The sequence below is a fragment of the Hippopotamus amphibius genome, chromosome 5 (assembly GCF_030028045.1).
Source record: "Hippopotamus amphibius kiboko isolate mHipAmp2 chromosome 5, mHipAmp2.hap2, whole genome shotgun sequence".
Lineage (NCBI taxonomy): Eukaryota > Metazoa > Chordata > Mammalia > Artiodactyla > Hippopotamidae > Hippopotamus > Hippopotamus amphibius.
The window spans coordinates 106,351,669-106,368,724 of NC_080190.1; the positions used below are offsets into that span (position 1 = coordinate 106,351,669).

Here is a 17,056-nt window from a genome sequence, read left to right on the forward strand (position 1 = left end):
GTCCCTTCTCTAATGACCGTAAATGAGAGAGCCACATAAATGTGTTGTAACTTTACTGTTTAAAAATTTTGGAAAGCTTTCAACTCTGAAACTAAAATATAAAAGACCTTAAATATATATACCATATTCTAATTATTAATCCTACAATGAAAATACTTTGAACATACTTAAATTATTATGATGGGACTCAATTACATAGTACAGTTTCAACTGCTTACAACTTTTCTTTAATGGCATGATTAAGTTTTGCTTTCTGTGTGTACATATGGATAAAAAATAAAATGACAGTCTCTTAGATTATACAAAATGCCAGATTTTGCCTTTGCAGTTGCCTCATTAATCTTCTCCAACAATGAATTATGTTAATAAGGAAAAAAAGTGTTAAAAAGCAGGACATTAATAACAGTGTGATATATCGGAAACATTCTCAAATCTGATTTTTCAAGTCGCTTCATTTTATATATATATTTATATATATATTCATTTCAAGTCACTTCCATTATATATGCTGAAAACGGACTTTACAGTGGCAAAGCAGCCAATGCAAATTTATTCATTTTCTGCTTGCAAATAATATTACGTCTGCATCATTTAAGCTTAGTTTCCCCCAAAAATGGCAATTCTGAGGTTCAGAGTCACAATGATACTATAAAGAAATTGCTCACATTAAAAGTGGCATAATGTCAGTGAGTTTAAATACTTGAAGAGTAAAAACATCCCCTTTTTTCCCTCTCATATTCATAAATGGCTAAAAATTGCAATGAAATTGATCACCTACACAGGCAAGATGTCCTCAGATTCTCAGCTCATGTTCTTGGATTTTGTGCTGAAACAAAGGTGAAGGATATGGTAGTAACTTTCAAACAGCATGCAGTAAATCTTACAAAAAGCATTTTGGGTAACTATTATTATGGAATTTCCAGACTCATATTTTTAGAGTTCAAACACTGAGAAGAAATATCATGCCAATGAGTGTTCAATAACTTTTAGGATTTAAACTGGCTACCTAATGAAGACAATACTTCCATTCCTTCATCTTGGTGATATAAAAGCACCAGGACTGTACTCATAATCTTTTTCAAATTATGTATAAAAATAATGAAGTAGCCATAATTGTAAATCTATCCTGCTGCTTAAGGAGAGGGATGGCTTGGGCCTGAAGGACCTCAAGTTTTGTAAGAATTTAATAAAAATGAAGTATTTCTCACTGCTTTTAGAATATGATCTGAAATGCAATTAAAGGAAAAAATAACTCACATCATCCTTGTAATATACTTTCTAAAGGGAGTTGAATCATTACATTTATACATGTTAAAATTGTACTGCATTAAGAAATCACTTATGAAATTCTTGAAAGCCTAGGATTAAGCAACATTTACATTTTTATATCAAGCTGCAAACTTAATCTTAACTTGGAGAATCAAGTTTAATCCTATGTTAAGTGTTATATACCAATGCCAGCAAATTAATATTCCACTGTACAAGAAATACTTCTGGGTGCTTTTCTTTAAAATCTTTTTTGGGCATCAATTTTTCATATTAAATATTTGATTCTTAGCTTTAAAATGAAGAATGAAACATTAAACTGGAAAAGAGTGAACAGTATGGATTTCTGATATTATATTAGTACTTATGGGAATGAAAACATACTGTTTCCTAGCAATGGAAAAAATTTAAGGCCCTAAGTACTCCTCAAATACCGTGCACAGCCCTTCCCAGTTCCCACAGTTACACAGACCATTATGTGGGAGGATGCGAAGCCAAGCAGCATTGGGAGATGGAATAAACAGCTTTCAACTCAACTCAGTTCAGAGAAGAACTAACAGATGGATCTCAACCTACTATGGCTGCTCTATGAGCTGAAGAGGAACACTGATGGGATGAGTTCAAGCAGAGGCTGGATAAACACGTGTAGTTTTTCTGTTTCCTTCAGTTTGGAGATTTTATTAGTCTATATAGTTAACAGAGATACATACATGTTGATATGACATAAGGTCAGCTAGACATCATCTCATCAAATAGTGTTTACATGGCTGGCATGCATTAAATAGCTTCAGAAAAATCAAGGTTATAATTTTTCTAAAAGTAACTTTGCTAAGCTCATGATGAGACTCCATACTCCACACATGTAAATCTAAAGACCCTTGACGTCATCCATGAGAAAGTAAAGAAGTGACCCAAATTGGGATGTGATTGAAAATCCTTTGCACATCAAACAATGCATGGTGTCATTTCAACAAATATTTGTGAACTCTGAAGAGAGGTCAATCAAGCTTTAAGTCACTGTGATCATCTGGGACCAAGAACACCAAGGGAAAGAACACTGGGAGAGTGCCCTGCCAAGAATTAAAAGAATACCCATGTGTACGGGGTCAAGTAAGAGGGTTGTGTGAAGGAAATCGGTCATTAACAGTGCCAAGTGCTGCAGAGGTGAGGATCTGGAAACTAGTCAGTAGTGGCCTTTAAGAAGGTAGTTTCAAATATTGAAGCTGCAATCTAGGTTGCAGTGGGCTGAGGAGTGAATGGATGCCCAGGTAGGAACCCTGCTGTATATTCTCAAGTGACGATGTTCTCAGAGTTCCATCGTATGTCCTTTCCAGATATATTTGACACTCCTGATGGGACAGTACCACATTAGAAGAGCAACAAAACTTTTTCTGAATCTCTGAGAATCAGACCATCTGTTTTGATTAATTTTAAGCTTAATTATAAGGAAAAAGTCTTGGAACTATTTTAGATATATGTTGAAATTGTGTTTTACTAGAAATTTTGACTAAGAAGCATTGTGTTCAGTATTTGGTTCATTTGCCATGTACTTGAGTCTACTGCTGCAAGACACTGAGCAACACAGAAAAAATCATCCTCAATGGGGCTTACAGTGGGAATTATGTGTGTTTGAAACAATGGAATAGGCTTCTAATTCAGTTGGATAGTCTTTAGCTTGGGGAATTTTCTTCTTCAGCACAATAAAGTGTTCTTCAAGTCAGATACTTTGGCTTATTTACTCACAAGCTTAGCATTTTCAAACTATGTCCAAGATGACTGACAAGTCTAATCTACTGACACCTTTTATAAGTGTAGATATTAATCAAAGACTCCCAAAACAGTTCACATTCTAAAGGCTATGGAAAGTCAATAGTACTCGACTAAGGTCGAGGTCTGATATAAAAGAATCTTCTAACATAGATATGGATAGGATTAAGTGGCAATAAAAGGATCTAATTTAGCAAGGTACACATTTTTATCAGCAAGTTAGTCTCCTCTTATTAAGCTCTGAGTTTACTTCTGAATTGGACATATTCTTTCTCTCATTTAGCAACTGGGGAATGGGGAGAGGGAACACTTTGTGTACTGGGGTATGGTATTTAACTGAATTCCTGTTAAGGTCTTATTGTTTAATCACAGCCAAGATGGTATCTAAAATGGTGCCATCAAACTGAAATCTTGTTGCTACCCCAGATTTGTAATTCTGTAAAGGAAATAATTCATTGATGTTAAGAAGGCACATCATTCCTCAATGTATATATTGAAGTATTTACTGTTGGGCCCTATACAGAAAGGGTTTGCTGACTCCTATTATAGATTATTAGAATCCCAACCAAAAAGCAAATTGTAAAGTACACAACACACACACGGAACATGAGATGATTGGGATTTTGAACACTGATTAGGTATTTGATATTAAGAGATTAATTTTAGTGAGGTAGCATAGCATAAATACGCTATGCTAAAAAAAAAGCACATCAAAATTAAGATCTTAGGATATCACTTTCCTTAATAACTTGGGGCAGGACTTCCCTAGTGGCGCAGTGGTTAAGAAACCCTCTGCCAATGCAGGGGACACAGGTTTGATCCCTGGGCTGGGAAGATCCCACATATTGCGGAGCAACTAAGCCCGTGTGCCACAACTACTGAGCTCAAGTGCTGCAACTACTGAAGCCCACGTGCCTAGAGCCCACGCTCTGCAACAAGAAGCCACTGCAATGAGAAACCCACACTCAATGAAGAGCAGCCCCAGCTTGCACTAGAGAAACCCTGCATGCAGCAATGAAGACCCAACACAGCATCCCCCACCAAAAATAAAAAAAATAAAAATCACTTGGGCTGAGGGACTACAGAAGCTTGTGATTTCACCCTTTTGAGAAAAGGTGATATTCTTTCCCTATTCAAAAAATATGTGGAATGAACATTAGCCCCAAGGCCCTACAATTTTACTGAACTGCTTTATTGGATAGGAAACCTCTAGGTCAAAGGTCCTTCATCATCTAGGTCCCCCAAATAGTAGGTATACTCTACTAAGGTGTCAGTTTCCTTGAGTACACTGATGGGTTTTCTAGGAAGAGCTTGTCTAATCCTACAGACTTGTCCCGTATAGCTGACAGAGAATTGGGAGGCACCTAGAAAGTAATAAATTTTCAAGGTGAAAGTATTCTTTCTCCTTTTTAATACGTTGAAGAAGGACAAGGCAAAGTGCTGTGTATGCATTACTAACTTAATCTGCACCATTTTATGGTTCCACCATCCTATCCCTGAACTCCTCTCAATTACTCTTTTTTAAAATTGCTGAAATGAAAGGCCTCTTTGATTAAGTTCCCTGATTGTCTAACTTTGCATCTTTTCCCATCCCAAATGGCTTATAGAAGAATAGATAACAGAACATACACTGTGATCCCATTATCCATCATAGGTGACTGTTTTCTTACAAGTTGGTATTCAATACATCTGCTGAACACATGTATGACCAAAAAGGAAGAGTCCATTGACTGAAATGGGAGCTTACATTTCGAGTGTGGTGTTAAGCCATCAGTAGTAACAAAGAAGGGCCAGCAAATAGACTAGGGTGCCAAAGGGTCGGTGACCTTCAGAAGGCACAAATAGGGCAAGAGTTTAGGAGGATTAACGGCTCAAAAAAAACTGCCTGAAGTCTAAGGTAGGATTCTAATAAACACCCTTAAGCCGACGAAATACTAAAATCTTATAAGGAAGCAAATTTAAGACTACTCATCAAAGAAAAACTATACCTACATATATAAAACTCTAGTTGTTTACCTAGAACTAAAGTAATTCTTAAAATAATTTCTTCACATTTCCTTTGCCATAAGTGAGAAGTATAAGACCCTGGGTTAGTACTCTTGGAGACTGATCCAATTCCTGTAATTGTCACTGTTTGGAATGAGCTAATTGTTTTAATGATTTAAGTGACAACTACTTGAAAAATTAGTGTGGTAAAACCTGCTTTGGAGAATCACTCGTCTCATGGAAACACCACCGTCTCTGTTTAGGAATCTAGGTGCTACCAAAATCCAAGAGGAGGACATAAGAACATAGTACAGATAAAAACACATTTGTCTTTCATATGGTTAAATATAAATGCCAACACCCAACATGACTCTTTCAAAAATACAAAAAAACCATATCAGTAACTAAAACATCAGATCCAAATATTTTTATTGATGCACTGTTGCGGTCTACACTACATGAAGGAATAAGCTCCAATAGGGTTCCTTTCTAGTTTTTTCACATCTTCCTTATATAAACTGAACATTTAGATGTTAGTGGTGGCTATGCCAGTCATTAATTTCAAACTTTGCAGCAAGTGGCCGATACTTAATCTTGTCACTTAAGTTATGGAGATGGTGTATGTTAAAAACCACAAGACTACTTGCCTTGAGATCTCTATGGTAGTGTTTGCCAAAGGCTGGGTTTGGTCATTGTGTTCTTGGGGAGTATGCACACCTATGGTGGTGTTGGTGTAAAGGGCCCCAAAGGCTTGGTGTGATCCCACATATCCTATGCATGGCACAACACAAACTACTTCTAAACAAAATTAGCTTGATAGCTATATTGCCACGAGATACTAGCAGGTAAAAGCCTTAAAAATGTTGCTGATGTTTTTAGATAATCATTCACTTAGGAAATGATTTTGGGCTCAGACTATGTGCCAGGAATTTTATTTGAATATCATCTGTAGTCTCTAATTTCAAAGTTTTCCCAAATGTTAAATATTTATTGAATGAGTTTGTTACGGGGAAAATACTGAAATGCAAGTTGAGAAGCCCTGGTCTAAAACTGACTGCAAAGTCATTGTAGTTCCCTCTCTGGGAATCAATTCTGTATTAGTTATCTCTTAAGTCTTTACAGTTTCTTTACACCGAAAAAAATTCTACAATTATCACGACCATTTTATATGTTGTCTCTCAACAACTGTTGGGACATGTTCCAAGAAGACTGTCTTTTGTATATCTTTCACTACAACTCTAAAACATACCTAATTATGCTTGGAAGACTAGTATTTTCTTATTGCCAAACTGATTCTATTGGGGGAAAAAAAAAATTCAGAAGATAGTACTAATAGCACGTAAGGCTCCATGCAACTACGGAGCCTATTTTTTATTCACTTCAATTAACTGAACAGATTTCCTGTGGTCCATTTTTAAATTTCCTTTAGTTCAAAATTCAGACAGTTATGACACACACTAAGATCTACAGGACCTTTAACTTTCTTATCTAACTATAGATCCAATAATTGAATTTCCTATGCCAGCTTCCAGGCATTGCTCTGTGACGACCTGTAGTGAAAAAGAAAAAAGCCCAAGTAACATTTTTTTCCATAAAGCTAAACATGAATTTTCTAAGTTTCAACTGTGTCCACTTGGTGTCAAAATATCCTTCATGAGACTTATGCATAACTTTATCAACATTCTAAGCAAAACAAAAAGTTGGTAACTACAGTGGTCCAAAAAAAATTACAACAAAAAAAATTCACCTTGAAATAGAAATTTCTGGTCAATATTGCCTTAGCCAAAATACTTGTCAGGTAATCTTTCACTTTATTTAGGACATCTCCTGTGGTGAGGGGGTTTGGTTTTTTCCTGAAGTAATCCCACTTTATCTTTAGTTATTAAAAACTGCTTTTTAATCTTGAGCACTCTGAGTAGTTCCACTTAATCCCTTGGAACCATAGAGAACGTATCCATATAAACCATATATAATATATCTAATTCGGCTACATGACAGTTCTTTTAGAAGTCTAAAGATACTAGGAATTATATGCAATACAGGCATCCCATCAATTCACCATTTTCCAAACTAAATCAAAATTCTCATGTCTTTAATAATTAAATCTGGATATCTGGTCATTCTATGATTTCCTTTGTTCTATTACACTACCACTACAAAAACCTTTTAAAAAAGTATGTTTTTTCACCAAGACTTGAAATTTATATATTTACTTATAATCCATTAATCCACTCATATGCAGCAAATATGAGATGAAGTAGTTTGCTTTTCAACCCATTTCCAAAAGTATGTACATTTCAGGCAAAATATTTCAATGTTTTCAACAACCTACAGAGAATTCCAAAAAACTAATAAAAATGAAATATGCTGATTACAAATCACTGCTATCTATTAATTAAAGCAGCTCTCCAAGCATTACTAGGAGGTAGTTTGGGTCTTTTATGCACTTCATATAAAGAGAGACAAACCAAAAAACCCTTAATAGTCTACAGTTCAAACTTGTAAACCTTAAGTACAAAGGTATCTGAATTATATACAAGTCAAAGTTTACAAAGGTGTTCCCATAACCCCAATTAGTCTAAATTAGCATATGTTAAAAGCAAAGAAATCTGAATTAAATGTCAGAGTCAACAAAATTCACAAAGCCAGAAGCAGTTCAGTGCTCACAAGTTTATATTTTTAGGTTTGATAAAGATTCTTGTGTATTTTCTAAATACACAGACAAAACAGTTGTGGAAGTTTACATACATGTCTTAGGACACTTATACTAGGTAGGTAAATTACATTAAAAAATTGGTCTTCGTAAAAGATCTTCCCAAAGAGCTTTTACAAACAGCAGGCAGAAGAAAGTGTTCTTTTATGTTTACAGTGTTTAAAATGCTGATTCTCCCATTTCATAATGGCCTCAACCATCCTTCTCCTCAACCTAAAATTTTGTTCTCAATAGCCAGCATACTCCAAATTAAGTACCCAATGTTATAAAATTCAGGGCTAGAAAACATCTTTTTAAGTGTGCTTATCCCTAATAAGGATTTTAAACTATCTTGACCGGTTCAACCTCACTTGAAAGTAGGGATACAGCAGGAAAAAAATCTTTCCATTTAAAATCCTAAAGTGACTAAGAAAAAACACCTGTTAGTTCTAAGCATGTATATTATGTACCATAGTTAAGTTTAAGGATCTGGGTGACTGAACGGCACAAAAGTTGGGGTTCACATCTAGTTCTTCAGTTAAAAATCATCCTTTTAAAAATGAAAATGCTACAGCCAATTAATAGCATGTGCTACACTGAGGTTGGGTATCTCATTTATAGTCATGTGATATAACAATTGGTGTATTAGGAGGAAAGAGTAGTTAAGGATATTTGGGGGAGGAAAGATTAGACACTCAAATTCCTAACACAGCTGTTTTATACAGAAAAGATGTCTCCATAGACAGACCCCTTTAAAGAGCTAAAATCCCACAAAAGTTGCCCGCTAATAAAAAGAACATGGGCTTCAGAATCAGACCTGGTCAAAACCCAGCTCTACCACTTAGTAACTGTGTTACATTAGTCGAATTAAATTAGGCAAATTTCATCCAGTCTTTCCTCTTTTATAAAATGGAGACAATAGCACCTACTTGTAAGGGATTTGATAAGATAATGTAAAGCACAATGGCATGTGCAGGCACTAAAACAAAAACGCTACTTTTGGAATTATTCAGAAAAATAACTTTTTCATCCTATGTTGATAACATCCTAAAGACATAAATAAAGCTTACTTGGTTTTAAATTTTATGATTTTTAAGACCCATCTTCCACCACACTTTCCCCTGTATCATCCTACTCCAGTCATCTTCAGGCCTTTTAACAACACATTGTATTAATACAAATTTCTAAGCCTCAATCTTTTCATTCCCTATTTTTTCCCTATTCTCCCACCCCTCTCCCCACTTCCTTTCGTCTTGGCTCCCATGTATTATTACATGGCTAAGATAGGTCACGCCCCTATTATGCACCAGGCAGTGTTCTAAGCGCTTTACATGAATTAACTCCTTCATCTCACTCTTCATCAGGATGGCTCTACCAAAACCAGCTCATGTTTTCCCTCCCAAATTTCAAAGCTACACATTACTGTTCAGTTTCCCCTTCCTATAACGTTTCTTTTCTCTTTTTTAGCTCAATTGCTAGGGTGCTAAGATTTTGTAAAATACCTAGTGAATATGAAAAATGAGGGCCAATAACAATGAAAAAGCGGGGACCGTATGAAGTAACTGTTTCTGAGACTCATAAGAATACATGATCTTGATTTATGAGAGGGTCTGTTACTACAAAATGAATAGGAAATGAACAGTTTATACTCTTCCCCTTCATTAAATAAAAGCTCTAAAATATTTTTCATTAAAATATAAGTTACAAGAGAAAAATTCAGCAAATGTGTAACACATAATTCCGCCAGGCTCCACAGACAAAATTATGAATATTCCATTGTTACCTCTCTGAGACCAATCATAAGTTCTTATTATCTATCAACTTCCTGAAATTGTACTGTAAGTCAGAAAAAGAATATACTTAAAAAAATAGAAACATCCAGTAGTATACCTTAGTACTAAACTATTTTTTTAAAAAAAGATCTAGAAGGGAAAAGGCAGTCCCCTCGAGATCATGAAACAAAATAAGTTAGGCAGTCAGCAAGTAGAAAAATCTGTCAATTCTGTTTCTGGTAAAATGTTTAAAGAAACTTTTATATAGGCTGAGGCTAATATATTCAAGAGTATAAAGATTTTTCCTTTGGATTACCTTTCTAAAAACAAACTCTTAAAGTATCATATTTCAGTTGACTAAAAATATAGCCAAATCTGTCACAACACAACATAAAAGGTAATGGACAATAATTATAAAATATTTTAAATTAACAGTAACAAGCCATCTACATCAAACCTTGTTTCCAACTAAAACCAAAACAAAAGCACAACAATCCCGTAGTGTACCAAGTGTGTATTTCCATTTACTGTATGCAATCTAACAAAAATTTGGTCATAATTTACCAAATATACATAAACGATTTAAGTCATAAAAGAAAATTCAGTTTAAAGAGAGTAAGTTCATATCTTAAGAAAAAGTAAAAGTACATTAAGAATGTAAAGCCAAGTCCAGTTTCTATGCAATAAGTGAACTGTAGTCTAATAAAGCAGATTTAGGTGATTTTCAGATATATATCTTTTCTCTTTAATATATATTTATATATAGACAGATCTACCAATTGTAAACTATGGTTTATTTTAAAGGAGAGGGATAAATGGGATGAAAGAAATCTTTATACTATACTTACATATTCACAAAGCAGAACATTTTACGTTTAAAATACTTTTCCATTCATAGTATCTTTGCCCAGCTAACATCTACTTTGGACCCCACCAGAATTCCATTTTACTCATTTGTCTAGAACATTGAGAAAAAGATGTACTCTTCAGTCTTAAACAAAAATCAGACCAAAACCATTTCTGTCAGTGTTTCAGTTCTGTAGAAACTATGATAAAGTTTTGGTGACAAATGATGCATCTAACCATGTAACTGTACTTTATCTTTGATTTATCCGAGCAGAGACATCAATGTCTAACGTTAAACCATTTTTCTACTGAAATCAGAGACAATAAGAAAGCTTGTCTCTTAAAAAACCTATCATCTTTTCAACTTTGATCAGATGGAGCACCAAAAGGATTATGTCTGTCAAAGTGTACTTCGCAATTTTTTCCACACGACTAGTGTAATTTAGTTACCTGATATAAAATAGGAAAATATACTCAATTTCTATTTAAAAGAAAGCTGAAAATACGATATCCCTCAATCACATATAATACACAATATGTTCCTGATAAATGTTGTGCATGATAATATCAATTATGTGAAATGCTGCTCTGAGTCAATCAGCTAATTCATCTCTCATCAGACTAAATAAATCTGGCAATTTCAACTTACCCCTTATACCCTGCAGAATTTAGTTAGAATAAAAATTGTAAAGCCTCTCAATATTTCATTTGTAAGATTTTTGCAGATTGTTGAAATCATGGTGACTACTAGAAAGACTATATATCAAGATGTAGTGACTTCAAGGAATTGAAGAATAAATTATCATAATTTCAAACACTGAATACCCAAGTATGAAACAAAAGAGAATGCACTTTTTGTGTTAATTTTAATGATAAAAAAGGGCACAGGAGTAAAAACCTGATATTTCACTTATATTGCATAACAAGCTAACCAAACTGGACATGGAGGATAAATTATAAAACAAATCATTTCACTTATCATTTCTATGACTTTTCTTTTGATTAGATTTCTGTCTTTTCAAATAGGACTGAGGTATAGTACACTGGCAAAAATAAAAAGAAGCAAACAAGAGTAGTGCCAAAGTAACAGATACCCAAAACCAAATGCCTTGTCAGAGAAAGTCATATAGTAACCATGTAGCAGATTAGAGCAGCAGGATAAAGTTACTTCTAAATCATAATCATTTTGGTGGTGTTTGTCAACCTCACCACGGTACTCTGCAACATCATTCTTCATGTGTAAAGTAGTAAAATTCATGTCAAAAAGGAAAAGGGGAATGGAGGAAGTCAGTTAGTTCATTCCAATAAATTACCTCTCCAGTTCTTATAAACATGCCCATCAGCACAAAATTGAGAAATAATACCTAAGACTTGGTTTAAGTTATGAAGCAAATTAAAATGGAAAATACAGAAAAGTAGAACCAATGGGGTTGAAAACGCCCCTCACTGAAAATCTGTATTAAAAAAAATAAAATTAATAAAAAATAAAAATAGAAACAAAACTCTACTAGCACAAACTAGCCTGAGTGGTTTGGTGGACAGAGTGATTAGGTCAGCTGTCACTGTACTCTTAATAAATGGATTTTCTCCACTCACGTTAGAGCGGCACATGAATGTAAGCTTTTAAGAACAGGTACTATATTTTCATAGGACCCATATAGTTACTGTATATGCTATAAATAAAAAATAGTTTTACTTTGATAACTGACTGAAGATGTGTGGACTCCATGTAATCCAACCACAAGGTTGTCTGCTGTACAGTCCTGTGCAAATATAAAAAAAAAATTTTTTTGCTATAAGGCTTTGACCCTACAGTTTTCACAGCAACATAACTACCATCCAGCATGTACCATATTTTGCAAGCCTTCAAGTTCAACAATTCAAATTGTTGATTCATATTATGTCCAAATGCAGCATCCTTGAGGAGTATAGTAGGTCAGTTAGTCATCTAGAGACATACAAACATCTCCTGATTCATCCCATCGAGATGCATCATTCTGATCTTCTCCATCATCAACCAGCTCTTCATCAGCTTCTCCTCCTCCGTTCCCCTCATATTCTTCATCCCGAGGGAAATCTGTATCCTGTCCCTGATCTACACCTTCTTGCCCTCCTGGTTGTGATTTATCTGCACAGTCTACACAAACACCATAGCGCCGAGATCCATGTCTTATTCCAACACTGGCTGCTAACATGAAGATCTTCTTACACACCATACATTTGTATTTTTTATCCTTTTTATGCACCTAATTGAAGGGGGGAAAAAATCCAATATAAGGATAGTACAGACAATATAATCCATTTGAACCACTCAAATTAAACCTCCCATTAAACAATGAGTAAATACATCATTATCTTTCTGTATGAAGTTCTGTACTGGTTCATAAATCACATTCACTGTTTAAAGCAATTTATTTAACAATCTACCTTCCTTACATTTGCAGGTAATAGTGTGAAAATACCTTAAACTTCACTGATACAAATACAGTCTCTCGAAGATCAGTTATATTTAAAGTTTCTTACCAGGGAATGTCTTTTTACATGTTCTCTGCGAGTAAACAGTTTTCCACAAATGTCACAGCTAAATGATCTGACTCCCGTATGAATGAGCAAATGCCTTTTTAGTGTTCGTCTGTATTTGGCTACATAGCTACAATGAGGGCATTTTAATTTGTTCATGATTAGAGATGATTCACCTTTGAGAAAAACAAAAACAAAAAACAAGCGCACTTATTACATTTTAAACAGAAAACTTGCTATCAAAAGCTTGTCTGTTTCTGAGAATAAGCATTATTATAGGCCTACTGCTATCTGAGTTTTTTAAAACCTAGAATGCGGAAGCTTGTAATTGATAAAAAGTATTAAGAATTCTGTATATGTTTGACTAATACTTGCCATTTTCCCAAGTTTCTTGTTTTGGCCAAGATTCAGGCAATAATCCATACTTGAAATCGTTAGAAGCACTTGGTATCAATCCGTACTTGAAATCATTTGGAGTACCTTGTAGCAATCCATACTTGAAATTGCTTGAAGAGGCAGGCATCAGGTCATACTTGAAATCATGTGAAGGACCTAATACAATTGAAAAGTGATTCTGATGTAATGATGGTAATTAAGATGTGCCTCTTATAAGAATAAAAAAAAACAGAAAATAAATCTGTATTTTATGAGCATTATGATAGAACAGCTTAATATAAAATAGTAATTAAAAAACTTATATTTTAGCCTAAAACTGAGATGGCCTCATACCTTTTTATCCTAATTTATAATAACCCGGTTGGCAGGCTATTAGAATAGAAAACAAACTACAGTTTAAAATACAATTCAAGGTACTTCCCTGGTGGCTCAGTGGTTAAGAATCCGCCTGCCAATGCAGGGGACACGGATTCAATCCCTGGTCTGGGAAGATCCCACGTGCCACGGAGCAACTAGGCCCATGCATCACAACTACTGAGCCTGCACTCTAGTAACCACGAGCCACAACTACTGGAGCCCACGCGCATTTTTAATTCCATCTTGAGTATGTATGTAATTTCTTGGATCCAGGAATTCTTTTGGCAACGTGAACATATTCAGAATCCCCCATAACTATTGTCACCCTATTCCAATCAACCAGTAACTGCTGCCTCTGGATTATTTTCAGTCACTTGCTGTCTCCCAGCTCATACTGTGTTGCCTTCTTAGAGTTTATTCTCAACACAGCAATCAGAAATTCTTTTAAATAAACTTTAAATCAGAGTAAGGTACTACTCCACTCAAAAGCCTGCAAGGACTAACCATCTTACGCATCGTACAAGCCAAAGACTTCCAACATGCTACAAAGCCTTACCTGATCTAGCCCTTGCTTCCAAACCACCCCCTTGGTCACTCTACTCCAACCACACTGGTGTCTGTGCTATTTGACCACAGTAAGATGGCTCCCGCTTCATGGCCTTTGCACTTTGCACTTTTTACTCTGGCTGGAACAGGCTATCTAGGACACAGGCATAGCACACTCATGCAACAGTTTAATAATTTTCCTCCCAGGCACACAATTTTATAAAAGAATGCTTGCCAAATGGGTTTTCTAAGAATTCAATTTCCTGTATCTATCTGCCAGATGTATTGCCTCTTTTAAAAATTAAAAGAACTTAAGATTTCCCTCTTAAGGAAAAAGTGGAAGTATCAATACCCAACAATACAAAAAGGTCTCTAAGGTATTTAAAAACTGTAATTCATTACTACTATTGTAAATTGTTTTGTACTTGGAATACCTTTACCCAATACACCTTCCTTTTTTTTAATGGTAGGAAAGCCCTCTGAATCTATAGTTATATAATCTAACTGTAATGTAATACTGCTTGGGGTAAACTTTTAGAATCCTAAAGTGAGACACTGTATCTGTATGTGTGAGATGCAGATAAGGTTGGGAGTAGTAGCCTATGAAGGTTAATAAATTTTCAGTTTCACATTTCTAAATAAAGTTTGAGCTTTATGACTCACAGCTTTTGTCCAAATCAGTGCAAAACAAAGTAAACTCTAAGAGCAGGGACTGTGCCTGTTTACTCACCTCAGTATTTCTAATGTTCAAAACATACACCATTTAATTATTTGTTGAATAAACCTATCTAGCAAGCATTAACATGTACATATTTTTTTACTTGATCAAAATACTTGGAAAACTAACCTCAGAAATCATGTTAGATATGCTACTATCCAGCAAAATGTTATTCACTACATAAAAATAAAGAGAGCAGCCCTAAAACAACTGATGATTTGACAACTCAAGATTCAGAACTGAAGATTTTTAATACTTGAAATGTTTCTCTACATCTATAGTAAAGATACAATCCATGGTCCAGGCAAGAAAATCATATCTGGAATACACAACGGTAATTCAAATTAAGAAAGGCCTCATCTCAAAGTTCTTTCATCTCTCCAAATTCTTGTAACCAATACAAATTACTTTTAGGAAGTATAAGAGCAACTTGAACAAAGGTACTACCTTTGAGTGGGAGGGAGAAAAAGAAAACTTTGGAGTTAGAGGATACAGAAAATTATATTACAATTGTTACAAATGCAGACTTCAAAAACAAAAGAAAGCCACAACCCAAATAAACCAAATTTAAATTTAAATAAACCAAAAACCAATTGGCAGTACCAATTGACTAGTATCATGGCAGTACCCCCCCCCACCCAATAAAATTGTGCCAAAGCATTTAGAAAACAAATATACAGTAAAAGTAAACACACAAACAGCAAATCTCATGTAACTATTTTGGATTGCAAACAAGGATAAATTTAATGTTCAAATCATCTGATAAAATAACCATTTGAAAACTGAAAAAGGTATTTCCTTAGCAATCCAAAAAAAGAAAAAAAAACCTCCAAAGTTTTCTTTTTCTCCCTCCCACTCAAAAGCAATACCTTTGTTCAAGTTGCTCTTATACTTCCTAAAAGTAATTTGTACTGGTTATAAGAATCTGGAGAGATGAAAGAAGTCTGAGATGAGGCTTTCTTAATTTGAATTACCATTGTGTATTCCAGATATGATTTTCTTGCCTGAATCATGGATGCCTTTTATTATGTCATTACTGTAGATCTAGAGAAACATTTCAAGCATTAAAAATCTTCAATTCTGAATCTTGAGTTGCAATTCAAAAAACCGAAGGATCATTAAGGTCACTAAGATCTACTTCATAACTGTGCTTACGGTTCAATAAATATCCTTCTGGATACATTATTCCATAACGGCAAACTAAGAAGAAAACACCATTTTTGAACTCAAAACCATAACACAAGGGGATCTCAGTTTCAAAAATACTTTTTTTCTTTTTTTTTTTTTTTTTTGGGGGGGGGGGGGGGCGGCATGCCGTGCGGCTTGCAGGATCTTAGTTCCCTGACCAGAGATAGAACCCCTGCCCCCTGCAGTGGAAGCACAGAGTCCTAACCACCCACTGCCAGGAAATTCCCCAAAATACTCATTAATGGATTGGAATGTCCCCTAAAGAGAAATGACTCTAAACCAAGGGTTTGCTTTTTAAGAATAAGATGAATTACATGGACTATTCTCCACTGAAAATGTTTATGTGCACAAATTTAAATTTTACATCTGAATTCACGTGACCAACTAAAGAAATCCATTCTTGAACCAGATTTCTAAAGCAAGAAAGCAAGTGCAGTGAAGTACTCTTGGCACTATTAGTGATTTTCTGTACAAGAGACAAGTCTTCAAAATTCAAACTATCTAATCTGTAAACTGCTAACTTTAAAATCTTTGTAAATTCTTTTCAACAAGTTAGGAGAAACCACCTTAAGGCAATTTCTTCAGAATTATGGCTTAATTTTGGTCCATGGACACTGTATATACAAAAAGCCCCTGAGAGCTTTCTGTAAGAGTACAGATAGTTGTCCCAGTTCCCATCAATTGTTTAAAGATTTCCAAAGCTACAGAAATTGAATCACTGAATATCCACATCCCTTTGTGTACCTTCAGCAATGTCAATTTTGCCACGTGCTTTCTCTCTGTATGTGCATACACACCTTTTGTGTACTATTTGAAAACAACTTGCATACTTCAATCACCTCACCCCGAAACACAGCATGTATCTTTTCAGAACTTTCTCCTACATAAACCACATTACCCTTACCACATCCAAGAATTCTTTTAAATTGTTAAGACTATCATTTAACTCAGACTACATATTCACTTTTCCAACTATCTCCAAAATGCTTCATGGTTTTTTTT

At 34.8% G+C, this 17,056-nt stretch overlaps 1 protein-coding gene across 2 annotated transcripts in view; it reads right to left on the reverse strand.

Annotated features, from left to right (window-relative positions):
- Nucleotides 1-7,681: 7,681 nt before the first annotated feature.
- The window catches only part of ZBTB10 (zinc finger and BTB domain containing 10), a 36,698-nt gene continuing 27,323 nt past the window's right edge, over nucleotides 7,682-17,056 (reverse strand). For both annotated transcript variants that reach the window (XM_057736928.1, XM_057736926.1), the window contains exons 4-6: nucleotides 13,225-13,401; nucleotides 12,853-13,025; nucleotides 7,682-12,575 (exon numbers count right to left, since the gene is read on the reverse strand). In XM_057736928.1, the coding sequence (XP_057592911.1) occupies nucleotides 12,270-12,575; nucleotides 12,853-13,025; nucleotides 13,225-13,401 (656 nt within the window). In that variant the 3' untranslated portion in view covers nucleotides 7,682-12,269. The remainder of the gene's footprint in view (nucleotides 12,576-12,852; nucleotides 13,026-13,224; nucleotides 13,402-17,056) is intronic.